Source organism: Oncorhynchus masou, unplaced genomic scaffold (assembly GCF_036934945.1).
Source record: "Oncorhynchus masou masou isolate Uvic2021 unplaced genomic scaffold, UVic_Omas_1.1 unplaced_scaffold_756, whole genome shotgun sequence".
NCBI classification, from domain to species: Eukaryota; Metazoa; Chordata; class Actinopteri; order Salmoniformes; family Salmonidae; genus Oncorhynchus; species Oncorhynchus masou.
In genome coordinates this window covers 312,604-333,635 of record NW_027014024.1, presented here as the reverse complement: position 1 = coordinate 333,635, position 21,032 = coordinate 312,604, and the positions used below count along the sequence as shown (strand labels likewise).

Here is a 21,032-nt window from a genome sequence, read left to right as displayed (position 1 = left end):
TTAAAAGGGCAACCTGCGTTTTAAACAGAAACAAAATGGCAGCCCAGAGACCTGAGCTGTGTTGGAATACTAATACTAACTGTACTATTTGTGACTATTTGTAGTTTGCTTATAGGTCGTGGTATGATATAATTGGTTTAGCCAAAAGTTCCCTGGTATGCAAGCTTTTCTAAACTTTTATTCACTTTTATGGGGTATTGTGATGTCATTATGGGGTATTGTTGAAGATAGATAATTTAAAAAAAATGTCATCCATTTTAGAATAGTAGCCAAAGAACATTTTACTGGTTGAAGTTGTTTTTAAATATAAAGTAGTACATTTTTGACAAAAACATAAACATTATATTAATCAGGACATTCAAATGAACCTTACAATTATAATCCAAAGTTGTGTGAAATGCATTCATAAGCAACCTGGAAATGGAGGCTATATCTGCTGTCAGCCTATGAGAACTCCCCTGAGTTTTCCCCCACGGTGGTGAACTAGTGAATAGACACAGAGATTAATGTGAGTTTCCTTGAGTAGCATCCTGATCTTACACTGATAATGTGTTGTCATATTCAGAATACATTGTGGAAAAACTACAATCTCTGCTCACCTTTTTGCTCCAGGCAGATATACAACATCCATAACTTGTGGTTTCTGCATTAGAAGGGAGGGGTTTCTGCATTAGAAGGGAGGGGTTTCTGCATTAGAAGGGAGGGGTTTCTGCATTAGAAGGGAGGGGTTTCTGCATTAGAAGGGAGGGGTTTCTGCATTAGAAGGGAGGGGTTTCTGCAACCAAATTGCATGTGCATCGCCCTTGTTGCAATTTTAGCAAACACAGAAAAGGGTCTATATAGAAGACCAAAAGTCATCTGGCACACTGCTTAGGATGTCAACAACTTTTACTTTTTTCTAGCCTAAAATCTTCGATGTTCCTACTAATGTGAAAACAAGACTAAATATGACTATTGTTGCTCACTTGACTGTCTTAAAACAATTTTCAAGTAATTTTAACATTCATTACAGACGTCAATTGTTGTACAACATCATGGCTACACTGTTGGCATCACCTTTTACAGTGGATTTCTACTGTTGTGGGCCTTTAACCATCTGTCTGACTTGTTGTTTACACAGGACAGAGACGTGACTATCGTGGATCCTCTGGGGAGCCTCAACATCATGATGCTAACGAAGCAGAGAAGAGTCTCTCCAGTTTATATCACCTCAAGAAACACCAGCAGAGACCCACAGGGAAAAAATCTCACTGCTTCTCTGACTGTGGGGAAGGTTGCAAATCTTCATCAGAACTTCAAATACACCAGCGAGTACACACAGGAGAGAAATCTCACCACTGTTTTGATTGTGGGAAGAGTTACTTAAGATCAGAATCACTAAAAGTACACATGAGAATTCACACAGGAGAGAAATCTTATAGCTGTGATCAATGTGGGAATAGTTTTACTCACTCAAGCTGTCTGACAGTACATCTGAGAGCACACAAGGAAGAGAAACCTTACCACTGCGGAAAGAGTTTTGTTAGTTCAACAGATTTAAAATCACACCAGAAAATACACACAGTAGAGAAACCTTATAACTGTACTCAATGTGGGAAGAGTTTTGTTACATTTAGCCATCTGACTATACACCAGAGAACACACACAGGAGAGAAACCTCATAGCTGTGATCAATGTCACAAGAGATACTCTGATAAAAGATCTCTGATCAAACATCAGAAAATACATACATGAAGTAGTTGTTTCATGATATCAATGAAATGTCACAATGTAGAATGTTTTAACATTGTAGTAGGAGTATTTTAATGATGTCACAATTGTAGAGTATGTTTTAACAATAGAATGTTTTAACATTGTAGTAGGAGTATTTTAATGATGTCACAATGTAGAATGTTTTAACATTGTAGTAGGAGTATTTTAATGATGTCACAATGTAGAATGTTTTAACATTGTAGTAGGAGTATTTTAATGATGTCACAATGTAGAATGTTTTAACATTGTAGTAGGCGTATTTTAATGATGTCACAATGTAGAATGTTTTAACAATGTAGTAGGAATACAAAGGATTTGAATTTGTTAAAAGTCCATATTGATACAGAAACACTAAACCATGATTTAGATGTATTAAGAACAAGTTGATTGACAAAGTCATGAAAAATTGGAAGAATTGAATAAACCCCATTTTGGCTTTGATAAAATATATGCCTCTGGGGTCAAAATGATCCATGTCAGAACTATGGTTCAATGTAAATATGTAGTGGATCTAAAGATTGTTTTAAATTATCACTCATTATAAACAAACCAATCAACACATGCTTCTCTTTGAATGACTAATATAATATTACACTGTTGTGAAATAAATTAAAATAAACTTTTGGTTCCTCAACTGTGTTGCCCCTCCAGTCAGCAGAAGACGATGTGCGTCTTTTCATATTTTATTTTTTTATGTATTTTTTTAAATTCAAAATACAGACCTACAATTTACATTGTTACATTATACAAAACAGAACTAGTATTAACTAGAAAATACTAAAACATACAAAATAGCTAGGGTAGTAATAAAAAATTAACTATTTTAGTGAAGTTGTTGTCATTCTGAAAAAATCTATAATGATTCAGGAAAATATTTTTCTTGTTGTTATTCACTAGGGTTAATGTTTTAATAAAATATTTATATTCAATCAGAAAAATGTGTAATTTTGGTATAGAATTTTTGAATTTTTGTTTGTGTACAAAGTATATGGCAACAAGAATAAAAAAATCACAATCATTTCAGTGGTCTTGTTATCATTGCAATAGTAACATATTATATCCTTCATGTTAAACATGGGCAGTGTTCATAATGGTAAATAAGTATCTTGCAAGGTTTCCCCAAAACTATGACACAAATTTACATTAAAGAACAAGTAGGACAGATTCTCACCTTTTTCACAGAAAACACAGATATCATCAACAGCCACACATGTGGACATCATAGAATTACATGGATATATCTGATGTAACATGTTAAAGTGCTCTTCCTTAACGTTGTTTGTTATACAGTATTTGTGAGGCCTGAACCAGGCATGTTTCCAGACAAGGTCAGGAATAATAAGCAGGTTCCACAAACACTTTCCTCTCGGTGGAAGTTGCTTTTGTGAACGGAGAATTTGTCTTATATATTTATTACAACAAGATCTCTCAAGTAAACCCACGCCTTCCAATCTGAGTTCTGGATCAACTTTGTGATCACTACCAAAGATAAGATGAGTTTTCATTAGTGTAGTTAGACCCCTGGGAACGGCTCTGACCACAGAAATAAACTCTCTGAAAGGTATTGGAAACCCTTTCAATGTTAGAAATTGTTCATATGTGAGAATATTACCTCTGTTGTCAAAAACATCAAGAACAAAGTCATTATTCCTCTCATGCCAGCTGGGGTAGAACAAGGACTTATTCCTTACAGTCATGTCTGAATTATTCCACAAAAGATCTTCATGTGGGGAAAAATGTGCAGGAAACATATTTTCCAGGCCATTAAAACCTCTTGTTGACAGTTAAAGAATAAAAACCAATGGAGCGCCACCTATAGTTTTCGTTAAAACTCAAACTTTATTTACAATGTATTGAATTAAATCCTGAATCTGCACCAAGTCAGATTTGTACATGCTTTTCGGCGAAAGCATTGCTATTATCTGATCTACCCCAAAATACCAGGATCACATAAACAACAGATTTTCCTACTAAAACATTCATTAGTACAGCTTGTTGGTTGGTCCCATAAACACTATTATTCCTATTGATACATGTACAGCTCTGATCCAGGTTGGTCTACTATTATCCTACTCAAACAGTAAACAACTTAGGGTTAATAATCTATCAAATTGTCTATTCGATAGCAGAAATTATCATACATGTTTACACTTTCAAAACATCATGCAGTGCGGTTCAAGTTTGGTTGCCATTACGTCATACTATTATCCTACTGAAGGCGCCAGTACAGCTTGGGGTTGGTCTCTATTTTTGAACAGGTCTAATTGTCCTACTGAACATTACAGCTTGGTTGGATACTATTATCCTACTGAACAGTACAGCTTTTTGGTAACTATTATCCTACTGAAAGTACAGTTGGGTTGGTCTACTATTATCCTACTGAAAGTAACTTGGGTTGGTCTACTATTATCCTACTGAACATACAGCTTAGGTTGGTCTACTATTATCCTACTGAACAGTACAGCTTGGGTTGGTGAACTATTATCCTACTGAACAGTACAGCTTGGGTTGGTCTACTATTATCCTACTGAACAGTACAGCTTGGGTTGGTCTACTATTATCCTACTGAACAGTACAGCTTGGGTTGGTCTACTATTATCCTACTGAACAGTACAGCTTGGGTTGGTCTACTATTATCCTACTGAACAGTACAGCTTGGGTTGGTCTACTATTATCCTACTGAACAGTACAGCTTGGGTTGGTCTACTATTATCCTACTGAGCTTGGGTTGGTCAGTACAGCTTGGGTTGGTCTACTATTATCCTACTGAACAGTACAGCTTGGGTTGGTCTACTATTATCCTACTGAACAGTACAGCTTGGGTTGGTCTACTATTATCCTACTGAACAGTACAGCTTGGGTTGGTCTACTATTATCCTACTGAACAGTACAGCTTGGGTTGGTCTACTATTATCCTACTGAACAGTACAGCTTGGGTTGGTCTACTATTATCCTACTGAACAGTACAGCTTGGGTTGGTCTACTATTATCCTACTGACCAGTACAGCTTGGGTTGGTCTACTATTATCCTACTGAACAGTACAGCTTGGGTTGGTCTACTATTATCCTACTGAACAGTACAGCTTGGGTTGGTCTACTATTATCCTACTGAACAGTACAGCTTGGGTTGGTCTACTATTATCCTACTGAACAGTACCACTTGGGTTGGCCTGTAACAAGTAATTAAAGAGTAAAAAGTAATTAAAGAGAAACAGTAATATAACAATAGCAGGACTATATACAGGTCAGTACCTGGCTCTCCAGAGAAGACAGGCTATGTGCCCACAGCCCACAAAATGAGGTGGAAACTGAGATGCACTTCCTAACCTCCTGCCAAATGTATGACCAGTTAATTCATACTGTATGTTGTAGTCTGTCCAAGAGGGGAATCACACAGACTGATCTCAGTTAATTCATACTGTATGTTGTAGTCTGTCTAATAATTAAATCACACAAGACTGACAGCCTGTAATTTTATTAAAAGCATTCAGTTGATTACATGGCAGTTTAGAGAGCAACATCATTAATCTACTTCATAATCAATATCATAACATGTATAATCAATAACATTATCTCTATACTACTAACAACATAACACTAATCTACATCATAATCAATAACATAACATTTATAATCAATAACATTATCTCTATACTACTAACAACATAACACTAATCTACATCATAATCAATATCATAACATTTATAATCAATAACATTATCTCTATACTACTAACAACATAACACTAATCTACATCATAATCAATATAACGTTTATAATCAATAACAATCTCTATACTATATCACACTAATCTACATCATAATCAATAACATCATGAGAGGTAAACAGCAACAAACCCCTTCATTAAAAAATGTTTCAAAATACAAAGAATGAACAGATGATTATAATAATACATGGACTAATAATGGAAACACTTCAAGATAAAGAATCTAAGAGACACTAAATAAGATAAAGAATCTAAGAGACACTAAATAAGATAAAGAATCTAAGAGACACTAAATAAGATAAAGAATCTAAGAGACACTAAATAAGATAAGACAAGAATCTGGAAATGAGACGTAATTGAGCTACTAAATAAGATGTTACCAAAATCCCATTTTTCCCCAAACCCCATGTTATAAACCCCATGTTACCCAAAACCCCATGTTTCAACCAAAACCATGTTACCCAAAACCCCATGTTACCAAAACCCCATGTTACCCCAAACCCCATGTTACCCAAAACCCCATGTTACCCAAACCCATGTTACCAAAACCCATGTTACCCATATTAAAAACCCCATGTTACCAAAACCCCATGTTACCCCCATGTTACCAAAACACCATGTTAAAAAACCCCATGTTAACCCCATGTTAAACCCCATGTTACCCCAATGTTACCAAAACACCATGTTACTGAAAACCCATGTTACCCCAAAACCCCAAAACCCCATGTTACCCAAACCCCATGTTACCCCAAACCCCATGTTACCCAAACCCTATGTTACCCAAAACCCCATGTTACCCAAAACCCCATGTTACCCAAACCCCATGTTACCCAAACCCCATGTTACCAAAACCACCATGTTACCCAAAACCCCATGTTACCAAAACCCCATGTTACCCAAACCCCATGTTACCAAAACCCCATGTTACCCAAAACACCATGTTATCCAAAACCCATGTTCCCAAACCCCATGTTACCCAAAACACCATGTTACCCAAAACCCCGTTACCAAAACCCCATGTTACCCAAACCCCATGTTACCCAAACCACCATGTTACCCAAAACCCCATGTTACCCAAACCCCATGTTACCCAAACCCCATGTTACCCAAACCCCATGTTACCCAAAACCATGTTACCCAAAACCCATGTTACCCAAACCCCATGTTACCCAAACCCCATGTTACCCAAACCCCATGTTACCAAAACCCCATTACCCAAAACCCACGTTACCCAAAACCCCATGTTACCCAAAACCCCATGTTACCCAAATCCCATGTTACCAGAACCCCATGTTTCTCTGGTGGTAAAAATCAAACTAAATGAATAATGGTGGTTGCAGTCACTCCTTTTAGATTTCTTACAAGGTTCTAGAAAAATAAACTTATTCTCAAATTGTTATTAAAATTAGAAATACTTAAGGTTTGTCACCACATTTTAAACACCAGTCCACTGCTGACCATCGATTTAAAACACAAAACTGACCTAAGATCAGCATGTAGGGTCAGCTTCATTCTACTCCTACTCCGTCCCCTGGGCTGCTCTCTCCTCTCCCGGTCCAGCTTCAGCTCTGGAGCTCAGAGAGACCATCTCCATGGCATTGACATAAAGATCCATGCTGCTCACCCTGTTCACTCTCTTCTGCCTCCTGGTGGGCTAGGGAGACACAGCACCAACAGTCAGACATTTACTCTCTCGTATCTCCATTCTCTCTCCCCCTCACCCTCTCCCTCTAGTTTAAATGACTTGTAACGTCTGAGTAAATGTCTTTACCTTGTAGTACAGGTAGGAGGTGGTGATTGTTGTCAGTAGGATCAGCAGCACTACAACGTGTCTGATGATGAAGGCTGGCAGAGGAGAGGCTGCAAACAGAAACACCTTTGATGAGGGGACTGATCATCATCACATAGATCTGTGGGAAATCTGTCAATGACAAAGTTATAAGTCTGGTTCATGTTCAGTTACCTGTGATGGTGAGGGAGAGGAGCTCACTCTCAGAGGAGAAGTTATGAGAGAAAACATAATTGTCATAAACACAGCTGTAGTTCCCTTGGTGGGAGTCATCTGCAGCAGGGAAGAGGAAGGCAGCAGAGTGATTGACAGCTGGCTGGGTCTGGGTTCTGTTGGAGCCGGTGAACGTGAGGAGGAAGGAGCCTCCTGGGTACTGTGGCTGAGTGGAGCAGGTGATGGTGAAGTTGTAGCCCCTGAACATCTCGGGCCCCTGGTGGCCCCTGGAGACCCCTCCCATTGGGTCAGTCAGGAAGATATCAGGCTGGACCAGGAGATCTGTAACAATAAAAGAGAACAAGAAAAACCTCTTTAACTAGTTTCCTATAGATATGACAATAACATCAGCATGTAACAGTGCCAGCCACCCTCCCTCACAGGGCAACATGAGTAGTGGGCCTACAGTCACTGAGACAACATATGTTGATATCAGGCTGAAGCAGGACATCTGGAACAAGAGGAGAGAACAAGAAAATGTAGCTCCTCAACTACTTTCCTCATTTAGATGTGACAATAACATGACATGTGACAGTGTTAATGAGTAGAGCCGTTCACTGAGATAACACTCAAACACAAAAGCATTCTGGGATATTTAAGTTGTATTTGATTCCTACTTGACTGAGTGATCTATTTAGAAAAGCAGACTGACAAGCTAAACAGTCATCATGAGAGGTGCAGAGGAAGTTGTATGAATGAAGGAAATGAGTTGAATATAATTATAATATGTTGATATTTCCTGAGCAGATCACTGTGAGTCCAGGAAGGAGATATAATACATGGACTAAAGTATGTGGAACTCAGCAGTGAGTTTATTTTTCTTAAACTCTACACATTTCAACACTCGGTGGTCCGTTCTGCTTGTGTTGTCTACCACTTCACGGCTGAGCCGTTGTTGCTCCAAGGCCACGTTGAAAGTCACTGAGATCTTCAGAAAGGACATTTTACTATCAATGTTTGTCTATGGAGATTGCATGGCTGTGTGCTCAATTTTATACACCTGTCAGCAACAGGTGTGGCTGAAATAGCTGAATCCACTTTAGTCCACATACTTTTGGTAATATAGTGTATCTTGTTATTACCTGAGCAGATCACTGTGAGTCCAGGACGGAGATCATATGTTCTTCTACACTCCCTCAGTGAAGACTCAGACCCAGAACAGGAAACTCCAAACCCTCTAGTGGTGTTTCCAGGTTGTCCTGAAACATTGGAGCCACAACCCAGCTGTCTACACACTACTGCAGCTACATCCCAGTCCTCAGCTCCCACAGTCCTCCACTCTCCCTGGTCGTACCACTCCACTCCACCAGCACAGCGACTGCCTCCTCCCACCAGCCTCACATCATCAGGCTCTGAGAAAAGAAAAGAGAGAGACAGTAATCTTACTATTTTCTCACTAAAACACACCTATATTGTCTCTCATATTTTTCACTCCAGGTGAGAAACAATGTTGACTGAGTGACAAAGTGTTTCTTACCTGAGCAGGTGAGTCCAACAGCATTACCAGGTAGGCAAGTGTTGTTCTCTCTGTCTGAGGTGTCACAGTCCAGGAGAAGGGACTCATTACCTTTACACTGGAACTCTTTATCCCAGGTCTGACCCTCACCTTCTCCATAGAGCCCCCCCTGTAGAGCTACAGGAGCCCCACAGCCAAGATCCCTACAGACTACCTCTGCATCCTGCCGGTCAAAGTCAGCTTCACACACTGAGGCCCAGGACTGATTGGACTTCACCTCCACTCTCCCAGAGCAGAGACCAGCTCCATCCACAAGACGCACAGACTCTGGAGAAAAAGAGTTGGTTGAACATTCAATCAGTTTTGTTGATGACACTGTCGAGGACTAAACACAAATATGTTGGATAAAAGATTGTAGTTTGCTATGTTTGATACTGTAAGAGGTAGAAATGGGTTCTTAGTCACTCAGGATCGGGTTGGGAATAATGCAGGCAGGAGACAGGAATAAGTTCACTTCACTTTATAGAAAATAAACAGCTGGACATCCATCAGGCAGCTTCACTTCAGTACCATCTGAACTACAATGATCTGCCCATGAACATCTCCCATAAACCAATATGACAAACACAAATATAATGTTTAAATACATCTGACATCTCTCCCTCTATTTAAATGAATTAAAAACACATAAAACATGATACATGGTAATATTGTATAATGTATAAATAAATCTCTCAATATGACCAGTCTCTTACCTGAACAGGTCACATGACGATAATATCCACCATCACAGACACCAGGTCCTCCTATGATGTCACACCATCTAATAGAAGACTCATCTCTCCTACAACTCCACATCGTGACTCCTCTTCTTCCATCTTCAATCAGAGGTCCTCTAGATTCAGCTACAGGATTCCCACAGTCCAGCTCTCTACACACAACCTTAACCTCTCTCATCATGTCCCACCACCTAAAACATAGACCCAACCACTCTCCTCTGTAGAAGACTTCCACTGTCCCAGAACAGGAAGTGGTCCCATTCACCAGTCTGACTGGGAGTTCAGCTGTAAACAGCAGAGAGGAAAACACAGTGGTGAGGACAGATGATGACAGTGATTCTGTTATTCTAACAGCAGTAATGCTTTGTGGTTGATAAGTATTAGTAGTTCCATAAAACACTACTTGTTATTGGGTTTTAGAATGGTTTGTATGGACACATGAATTTCTCCTTGTGGGTAATAAAGTTGACAATATTGAACTGCTATAATCACTGTAGATTTATACTCTACCTACCTGGTGGACTGACGCTTTGAACCTGGAGATCTGAGGAGAAAGAGAGAGACAGAGGAGATAGAGAGAGACAGAGGAGAAAGGGAGGAGTCAGAGGAAGAGAGAGACAAAGGTTAAATGAACATCAACATGACCTTTCATGATGTGATGGGGAAGACAGGCTTATCGTTGGTATGGTGCAACAACACCCATGTGTACATACACTATATATATACAAAAGTATGTGGACACCCCTTCAAATTAGTGGATTTTATTTCAGCCACACCCCTTCCTGACAGATATATATAATCAAGCACACAGCCATGCAATCTCCATAGACAAACATTGTCAGTAGAATTGCCTTAATGAAGAACTCAGTGACTTTCAATATGGCACCATCATAGTATGCCAATTTTCAGATGGTCAAATGTCTGATAGAGTTGCACCCGTCAACAGTAAGTGCTGTTATTGTGAAGTGGAAACGTCAAGGATCAACAGCCGCTCAACCGGGAAGTTGGAGACAACGCTCACAGAACGGGACTGCCGAGTGCTGATAGAGTACAAAATCATCTGTCCTCGGTTGCAACACTCACTAACGAGTTCCAAGCTGTTCCAATGTCAGCACAAGAACTGTTCGTCGGGAGCTTCATGAAATTGGTTTCCATGGCGAGCAGCCACACACAAGCCTAAGATCACCATGGGAAATACCAAGGGGCAGCTGGAGTGGTGGAAAGATCGCCGAAATTGGACTTTGGAGCAGTGGAAACACGTTCTCTGGAGTGATGAATCACGCTTCACCATCTGGCAGTCAAATCTGGTTTTGGTGGATGCTAGGAGAATGCTACCTGCCCCAATGCATCGTGCCAACTGTAAAGTTTGGTGGAGGAGGAATAATGGTCTGGGGTTGTTTTTAATGGATCGGGTTAGGCCCCTTAGTTTCATTGAAGGGAAATCTAATCGCTTCAGCATACAATGACATCCTAGACTATTCTGTGCTTCCAACTTTGTGGCAACAGTTTTGGGAAGGTCCTTTCCTGTTTCAGCATGACAATATGCCCCTGTACACAAAGCGAGGTCCATACAGAGATAGTTTGTTGAGATCGATGTGGAAGAACTTTACTGGCCTTCGCAGAGCCCTGACCTAAACCCCATTGAATACCTTTAGGGATGAATTGAAACGTCGACTGTGAGCCAGGCCTGTTCGCCCAACCTCACTAATGCTGTTGTGGCTGAATGGAAGCAGGTCCCCGCAGCAATGTTCCATCATCTAGTGGAAAACCTTCCCAGAAGAGTGGATGCTGTTATAGCAGCAATGTTCCATCATCTAGTGGAAAGCCTTCCCAGAAGAGTGGAGGCTGTTATAGCAGCAATGTTCCATCATCTAGTGGAAAACCTTCCCAGAAGAGTGGATGCTGTTGTAGCAGCAATGTTCCAACATCTAGTGGAAAGCCTTCCCAGAAGAGTGGAGGCTGTTATAGCAGCAATGTTCCAACATCTAGTGGAAAACCTTCCCAGAAGAGTGGAGGCTGTTATAGCAGCAATGTTCCATCTTCTAGTGGAAAGTCTTTGCAGAACAGTGGAGGCTGTTATAGCAGCAAAGGGGGGACAAACTCCATATTAATACCCATGATTTTGGAATGAGATGTTAGATGAGCAGGTGTCCAGATACTTTTGGTCATGTAGTGTACATTCCCCTTCCATGCAAATGTGTAACTCTCTTTGCAGATGAGATTAAATCTAATTTATAAAAAATGTTTTATCATTTTTTAAATCATTAATTTCAGAGGTCAGGGGTCAAGCTGAGCCGGACCAAGAGTGGAAAAGGTTGCTGGTTATGATGACATCACTAGTGAGAAGTCTCAGTAAAGACAAGATATTTAGTTGGCTGCATGTTAGTCTGTCAGCACTATCTCTGTTGACATCTCACTTTCTCTCCACGCCTTCTCTCTCTCTCTCTCTGTTCATCTCTCTCTCTTCCTGACAGATAGCATCAGTCCTGTTGCCTTGGTAACAGACCTCTATCATCTACACCCCCCTTCTCCTACTCTAACATCAGACCAATATAATATATAATATGTCAAGTATAAGTAGTTCCATAAAACACTACTTGTTATTGGGTTTTAGAATGGTTTGTATGGACACATGACTTTCTTCATGTGGTATAATAAAGTTTACTAATATTGAACTGCTATAATCACTGTAGATTTATACTCTACCTACCTGGTGGACTCGCTTTACCCTTCTCTCTGATATCTAGAGAGAGACAGATCTACCCTTCTCTCATATCTACCCTCCTCTCTCATGATGTGACCCTTCATTGGAGGCAATATCTACCCTCTTCTCTCATCTACCCTTCTCTCATATCTACCCTCCTCTCTCATCTACCCTTCTATCATATCTACCCTCCTCTCTCACATACCCTTCTCTATATCTACCCTCCTCCCTCATCTACCCTTCTCTCATATCTACCCTCCTCTCTCACCTACCCTTCTCTCATATCTACCCTCCTCTCTCACCTATCCTTCTCTCATATCTACCCTCCTCTCTCATCTACCATTCTCTCATATCTACCCTCCTCTCTCATCTACCATTCTCTCTCCCCCTCCACCCTCCTCTCTCCCCTACCCTCCTCTTTCCTCCCTACCCTCCTCTCTCCCCTACCATCCCTCTCCCCTACCCTCCTCTCTCCCCTACCATCCTCCCCTCTCCCCTACCCTCCTCTCTCCCCTACCATCCTCTCTCACCTATCTTGCTCTATGCCCTCCTTCCCTTCGCCCCTCCCCTTTCTCTCTCCCCAATCCTCTCCTCCTCTCCCTACCCTCTCTCTCTCTCCCCTCCCTTTCTCTCTCCCCAACCCTCCTCTCTCCCTACCCTCGCTCTCTCCTCCTCCTCAAATCTCTCTCCCCATCCCTCCTCTCTTCTCATCTCTCTCTCTCTAGTTCTCGCTCTCTTCGTGACGTATAGTGTTGGACCTGTTGATCTTGACTCAGCTCATAGACCTCTATCATCTACACCCCTCCCTTCTCCTACTCTAACATAACACCAATATAATATATAATACATACTATATACTCTCATTCATTTACATAGAGACAGATACAATCAATCATTGACACACTGAATATACAACAGTCAGATACAGGACACCACCACAACTTAACTGACATTAGTGCCTGTCCCTAGATGGACAGTTAGACTACAGTAAAGTACATTTACAGGTGATCACATCATTGTCCTGCTTTGTGACACATTTTTACTGTCTGCTTCCAGTTGAATGTTATTTTACTAACCCTGCAAATTATAATATATCTTACAATATCAAAACATATCTCAGTAACTGTCACAAGCGTATATCAGTATAACAGCATCCTACCTGTGAACCAGAACAGGGTCATCAGGACCAGTGCAGGTATCATGTCTGTCTCTAACTGGGGCTCCACAGTCTGCTGTCATAAAGAGTGGACCGAAGAGTGGAAAATACTGCTAGGCTATATGACTTCTCTCTCATTACGTCCTAACTTCAATGATGTGAGATTAACTTCTTAGCAACTTATCTTGGATCAGTGGTTGAACACACTACAGCCAACTGATATGTTAAAAAAAACTCCACAGGAAACTGCTGACAGAGCAGCAATGTTTCACATAGTGTGTCCTATAATATCACCTCTAACTTTCTACTGCTTGAGTTCACCTCTTATAGAATATTGGCTTAACGTTCCAGCACCTAAATAGAAACAGTACCAGCACCCAAAATGAGTACTGATGAGGTCTCATGTTAGAGCAGGAGAAGGGGGGATGTGGTGTAGAAGCTAGAGGTCTGTTACCCAAGTCAACTCAACAGGCCTGATGCTATATGTCAGGGTCAGGCTGGGAGGGGCCAAGAGAGGAACAGGTTACTGGTTATGATGACATCACTGGTGAGAAGACAGTGATAAACATATATTCTCTCTCTCCCCCTCCTCTCTCTCTACCCTACTTCCCTCCCCCTCCTCTCTCTCTCTCTCCCCCTCCTCCCTCTACCCTACTTCCCTTCCCCTCCTCTCTCTCTCTCTCCCCCTCCTCCCTCTCTACCCTACTTCCCTTCCCGGTTTGGATCTCGTTAGTGAGTGTTGCAACCAAGTACAGACGATTTTTACACGTTACACTCTTCAGCACTCGACGGTCCTGTTCTGTGAACTTGTGTGGCCCACTACTTCTTGGCTGAGCCGTTGTTGGTCCCAGATGTTTACACTTCACAATAACAGCACTTACAGTCGACCGGGCAGCTCCAGCAGGGCAGGAATTTGACAAACTGACTTGTTGGAAATGTGCCATCTTATGACGGTGCCACGTTGAAAGTTACTGAAAGGTCTTCAGTAAGGCCATTCTACTGTCAATGTTTGTCTATGGAGATTGCATGGCTGTGTGCTTAATTTTAAACACCTGTCAGCAACTGGTGTGGCTGAAATGGCCCAATCTACTAATTTGAAGGGGTGTCCACATACTATTGTATATATAGTGTATTCCCTCAGCTGTCTGGTCCAGGAGAATATCACCTGTGATGCTGTCTGGTCCAGGAGAATATCACCTGTGATGCTGTCTGGTCCAGGAGAATATCACCTGTGATGCTGTCTGGTCCAGGAGAGTATCACCTGTGATGCTGTCTGGTCCAGGAGAATATCACCTGTGATGCTGTCTGGTCCAGGAGAATATCACCTGTGATGCTGTCTGGTCCAGGAGAATATCACCTCTCACAATATTGGGGCAGCAGGGTAGTGGTTAGAATGTTATGTAAGGATCAGACTGTATAGGCTATATTACATGTATTTAGTGTATTATTGGGGCAGCAGGGTAGTGGTTAGAATGTTATGTAAGGATCAGACTGTATAGGCTATATTACATGTATTTAGTGTATTAGTGGGGCAGCAGGGTAGCCTAGTGGTTAGAATGTTATGTAAGGATAAGACTGTATAGGCTATATTACATGTATTTAGTGTATTATTGGGGCAGCAGGGTAGTGGTTAGAATGTTATGTAAGGATCAGACTGTATAGGCTATATTACATGTATATAGTGTATTATTGGGGCAGCAGGGTAGTGGTTAGAATGTTATGTAAGGATCAGACTGTATAGGCTATATTACATGTATTTAGTGTATTATTGGGGCAGCAGGGTAGTGGTTAGAATGTTATGTAAGGATCAGACTGTATAGGCTATATTACATGTATTTAGTGTATTATTGGGGCAGCAGGGTAGCCTAGTGGTTAGAATGTTATGTAAGGATCAGACTGTATAGGCTATATTACATGTATATAGTGTATTATTGGGGCAGCAGGGTAGTGGTTAGAATGTTATGTAAGGATCAGACTGTATAGGCTATATTACATGTATTTAGTGTATTATTGGGGCAGCAGGGTAGCCTAGTGGTTAGAATGTTATGTAAGGATCAGACTGTATAGGCTATATTACATGTATTTAGTGTATTATTGGGGCAGCAGGGTAGTGGTTAGAATGTTATGTAAGGATCAGACTGTATAGGCTATATTACATGTATATAGTGTATTATTGGGGCAGCAGGGTAGTGGTTAGAATGTTATGTAAGGATCAGACTGTATAGGCTATATTACATGTATATAGTGTATTATTGGGGCAGCATTTTGGGAAGCCTAGTGGTTAGAATGTTATGTAAGGATCAGAATGTATAAAAGCCAAGTACTAAGAATGGGTCACCAATGCTGTAGGTGTAACACAGCTCTTTTTGTGTTAGTCACTTTCTGTTATATCATATAAATAGCACTCTTTCAATTTAGAGCCTGGATTTTCCCACTGAGGCTAATATCCATATCAAGCAGAAATCAATTGAACAGGGGGCAAACGTTTAGTGTTCTACATTGTGACATCATTAAAATACTCAATGTTAAAACATTACTACAATGTTTAAACATTCTACATTGTGACATTAATTCATTGATATCATGAAACAACTACTTCATGTATGTATTTTCTGATGTTTGATCAGAGATCATTTATCAGAGTATCTCTTCCCACATTGTTCACAGCTATAAGATTTCTCTCCTGTGTGTGTGTTCTCTGGTGTACAATCAGATGGCTGGATGTAGTAAAATTCTTCCCACATTGTTCACAACTATAAGGTTTCTCTCCTTTGTGTGTTCTCTGGTGTACAATCAGATGGCTGGATGTGGTAAAATTCTTCCCACATTGTTCACAACTATAAGGTTTCTCTCCTGTGTGTGTTCTCTGGTGTGATACCAGGTTGCTTGACTGAATAAAACTCTTCCCACATTGATAACAGCTGTAAGGTTTCTCTCCTGTGTGTTTTCTCTGGTGAGAGAACAGGCTGCTTGACTGAGTAAAACTCTTTCCACATTGATCACAGCTATAAGGTTTGATGGTTAAAGGCCCACAACAGCAGAAATCCACTGTAAAAGGTGATGCAAACAGTGTTGATTTACATTATTTCTAAACATTGGCGTAAAAAATCTTATTTGGGGTTCTGATGGGGTACAACAGTTGAACTAAGCTCATGAGGCATGTGTTATATTCTTCAAGAATCAATGGCTATAAATAATATAAATGTAGCAATTGCATATTTCCCCTTTAACACCACACATCAGTTCAACAACTGCAGAGTTTGTGTCTAGTGTACTAGTGTTAATCACGGCCCGGTTTCTCAAAACCATCTTACGGCTGAGTTCACCGTTAGAACCATACGATGCCTAAAGATGTCCAGTTTCCTCTTCCTCCTCCTCCTTTATCGATGTGACAGTCATCTCCGCCTCCTCCTCTTTCAATCTGAACGAGTCTTCCTTTTCTTCCACTGAAACGTCTTTCTCTTCTTCTTTCACGGGAACAGCTTCACCCTCTACTTGTTTTTGTATTGAAACATCCTTCTCTTCCTCCTCCTCTTTCGGGAGAACTTCTTTCTCCGTCCAGAAGACCTCCTCTTCTTTAGCAGGAGGAGAGCAACTTAGTGAACTCATGGTCGGGGATGTTCGCTAGCTAGCATTAGCAACTAGCCTAGTTCTAAGCTAATTTAGCAAACCAGCTAGCTGACAAACAACGTAATGATATAATTAAATGGGCCAACACGTACATACGACAGAAGTGTGTTTAATACACAGCGACTAATATACATCAAAACAGTGTAGAGAGTGAATGTTGTAGCTATGTTTGCTATTAAGCTACCGAGGTGTCTGACTAACTGTTGTTGTTGAAGCAGCGTCCCGTCCACTAGATTATACGTCACACCGGCAGCATCACCTGAACCTAAAAGACCCACATCGCCATCTGCTGACTGGAGTGGCAAACGCAGTTGAGGAACCAAAAGTTTATTTTAAATGTATTAAATTAAAGTTGGTTATCATATTAAATCGTTCAAAGAAAAAGCATGTGTTGATTGATTCGTTTTTAATGAGTGACAATTTAAAACTCTAGACCCACTACATATTTACATTGATCCATAGTTCTGACATGGATCATTTTGACCTGAGGCATATCTTTTATCACAGCCAAAATGTGGTTCATTCAATTCATCCAACATAACACATTCAAATCCTTTGGAGTCATTTTGACTCCAGCCAAAAGCACCTTTGATAAATAGGACGTTTATTTCAAATCAAAATCACATGTTATTGGTCACATACATGTGTTTTGCAAATGTTATTGCAGGTGTCGCAAAATGCTTGTGTTTCTGGCTCCGACAGTGCAGTAATATCTAACAAGTAATATCTAACCATTTCACAACATATACCCAATACACACAAATCTAAGTATTTGAATGTAGGTTTCTCTGTAGACTTGATCCATCCCACCAGAGGGTGGAGGGGCACCTGTATCAGTGGTTTTGACCAGATAGACACCTGCAGACATACAGTATAGTGCCTCCCATGTTCTCTCCTAAGATTGGACTTTCTATACCACGTATCACCTGACTGTGTACAAAACTGCCAATGATGGAAACCTCTTCCAGTGGTATACAGTGTATTCATTAAGTATTCAGACCCCTTCACTTATTCCACATTTAGTTACGTTACAGCCTCATTATAAAATTGAATATGTTTTTCCCCTCATCAATCTACACACAAAACCCCATAATGACAAACCAATAACAGATTTGAATTTTTTGCAAATGTATTTACTTAAGTATTCAGACCCTTTGCTATGAGACTCGAAAATGAGCTCAGACATCCTTCTTCCATTGATCATCCTTGAGATGTTTCTACAACTTGATTGGAGTCCACCTGTGGTAAATTCAACAAATTAGACATGGTTTGGAAAGGCACACACCTGTCTATAGAAGGTCCCACAGTTTACAGTGCATGTCAGAGCAAAAACCAAGCCATGAGGTCAAAGGAATTGTCCGTAGAGTTCTGAGACAGGATTGTGTCGAGGCTCAGATCTGTGGAAAGGTACCAAAATGTCTGTAGCAAACAGTCCCCATGAACACAATGGCCGCCATCATTCTTAAATGGAAGAAGTTTGGAACCACCAATACTCTTTCTAGAGCTGGCTGCCCGGCCAAACTGAGAAATTGGGGGAGAAGGGCCTTGGTCAAGGAGGTAAACAAGAACCCGATGTTCACTCTGACAAAGCTCCAGATTTCCTCTGTGGACGGGAGAACCTTCCAGAAGGACAACCATATCTGCAGCTCTCCACCAATCAGGCCTTGAAGTAGCAATGATTAAATTGTCATGTTTATTTCAATGGACAATTCTGTGAAATGTGTTGGCTGAGAGGCGGCAGGGTAGCCTAGTGGTTAGAGTGTAGGGGCGGCATTTAGCCTAGTGGTTAGAGCGTTGGACTAATAACTGAAAAGTTGCAAGTTCAAACCCCCGAGCTGACAAGGTACAAATCTGTCGTTCTGCCCCTGAACAGGCAGTTAACCCACTGTTCCCAGGCCGTCATTGAAAATAAGAATTTGTTCTTAACTGACTTGAAGAGTAAAATAAAGGATACAATTAAAAGATGACTTGCAGGGATTTGTTGTCTACTTTGATGCTAATTAGCATATTTGAATCTGAGAGACAAATATATTTTATTTATTACGGATCCCCATTAGTTCCTGCCAAGGCAGCAGCTACTCTTCCTGGGGTTTAATATGGATCCCCATTAGTTCCTGCCAAGGCAGCAGCTACTCTTCCTGGGGTTTAATATGGATCCCCATTAGTTCCTGCCAAGGCAGCAGCTACTCTTCCTGGGGTTTAATATGGATCCCCATTAGTTCCTGCCAAGGCAGCAGCTACTCTTCCTGGGGTTTATTATGGATCCCCATTAGTTCCTGCCAAGGCAGCAGCTACTCTTCCTGGGGTTTATTATGGATCCCCATTAGTTCCTGCCAAGGCAGCAGCTCCTCTTCCTGGGGTTTATTGTGGATCCCCATTAGTTCCTGCCAAGGCAGCAGCTCCTCTTCCTGGGGTCCAGCTAAAATAAAGGCATTTATACCATTTTAAAAACATGACAATAAATTCACAACACACTGTGTCCTCAGTCACCTCGTCCCAGAGAGGTTTCCATGGTTGTCAAAACATCACACCAGGTTGAGTCTAAACAAAACACAGCCCTGTGGGGAAAATGAATGGAACCATCTCCCTGTTTGACCTCTAGTTGTTATGGATATTATGACTCTACAGAGACACACAGTGGACGTGTCAAAATATGTTCCATTGATAAAGCACACTTTATTTAACCTCAATGTCATCTTGTTTTTACATGGCATTGTAGATTTTTGCTGTATATAGTATGTATTTTGGATGTTTTCAGTGTGTTTTCAACCCTTTCAGACAATGGATAAATCACAATTAAAAATAGTGCACTAACATTATACAAAGTGAACTCAAGTCTGACAGCCCAAACAAACACACACATTCTCAGTCAGAAACACAAGTCAGAACACAGCCTCTCGATTCTCTCATGTGTTTTCAGGTTCTCTGACTGGGAAAATGTCTTTCCACAATGAGAGCAGTGGTATGTCTTCTCCTCCTGTGTATTTGTATGTATTCTTTCATGCTCTTTCAGGTACCTTAACCGGGTAAATCTCTCTCCACACTGGGAGCAGCGGTACATCTTCTTACCTGTGTGTGTCCTCTCATGCTTGTTCAGGTTTCCTACCTGGCCAAAACTCTTTCCACAATGGGAACATTGGAAAAGCTTTTCCCCTGTGTGTCCCCTCTCATGCGTTTGCAGGCTCCCTAACTGGGTAAACGACATTCCACATTGGGAACAGTGGTAAGGCTTCTCTCCAGTGTGTATTCTCTTATGTGTTCTCAGGCTCCCTAACTGAGTAAAACTCTTCCCACACTGGGAGCAGTGATGTCGTCCTGCTGGTTTGGACGTCTCGGGGTCTGGTTTCCCTGAAGGACTCTTCCTGCTGTCAGAAGGAGAGTCTGGTCTCTCTCCTGTCAAAGACAAACCGATGATTTAATTAAACAGAGACCTGAATGAAACCTCCACATGACAAAACTTCCTCAGACGTTTAATCTAGACTAGATCCCTCAATCACCTGAAGTCAGTTTTCACAAGTGTTATTACAGCCACTACAAAATGCAGGTCTCTGTGTGGTTCTTAGTCAGAGAGGCCTATAGAATGTTTTTATTTATTTCACCTTTATTTAACCAGGTAAGCAAGTTGAGAACAAGTTCTCATTTACAATTGCAACCTGGCCAAGATAAAGCAAAGCAGTTCGACACAAACAACGACAAAGAGTTACACATGGAGTAAAACAAACATACAGTCAATAATACAGTATAAACAAGTCTATATACGATGTGAGCAAATGAGGTGAGATAAGGGAGGTAAAGGCAAAAAAAGGCCATGGTGGCAAAGTAAATA

At 40.9% G+C, this 21,032-nt stretch overlaps 1 protein-coding gene across 1 annotated transcript in view; it reads right to left on the bottom strand.

Moving 5' to 3' along the window:
* Positions 1 to 8,899: 8,899 nt before the first annotated feature.
* The window catches only part of LOC135537363 (scavenger receptor cysteine-rich type 1 protein M130-like), a gene marked incomplete at its 3' end in the record, with an annotated part of 89,580 nt that continues 77,447 nt past the window's right edge, over positions 8,900 to 21,032 (bottom strand). The window contains exons 23-24 of the mRNA XM_064963552.1: positions 9,693 to 10,001; positions 8,900 to 9,264 (exon numbers count right to left, since the gene is read on the bottom strand). Coding sequence (XP_064819624.1) covers positions 8,900 to 9,264; positions 9,693 to 10,001 — 674 coding nt within the window. The remainder of the gene's footprint in view (positions 9,265 to 9,692; positions 10,002 to 21,032) is intronic.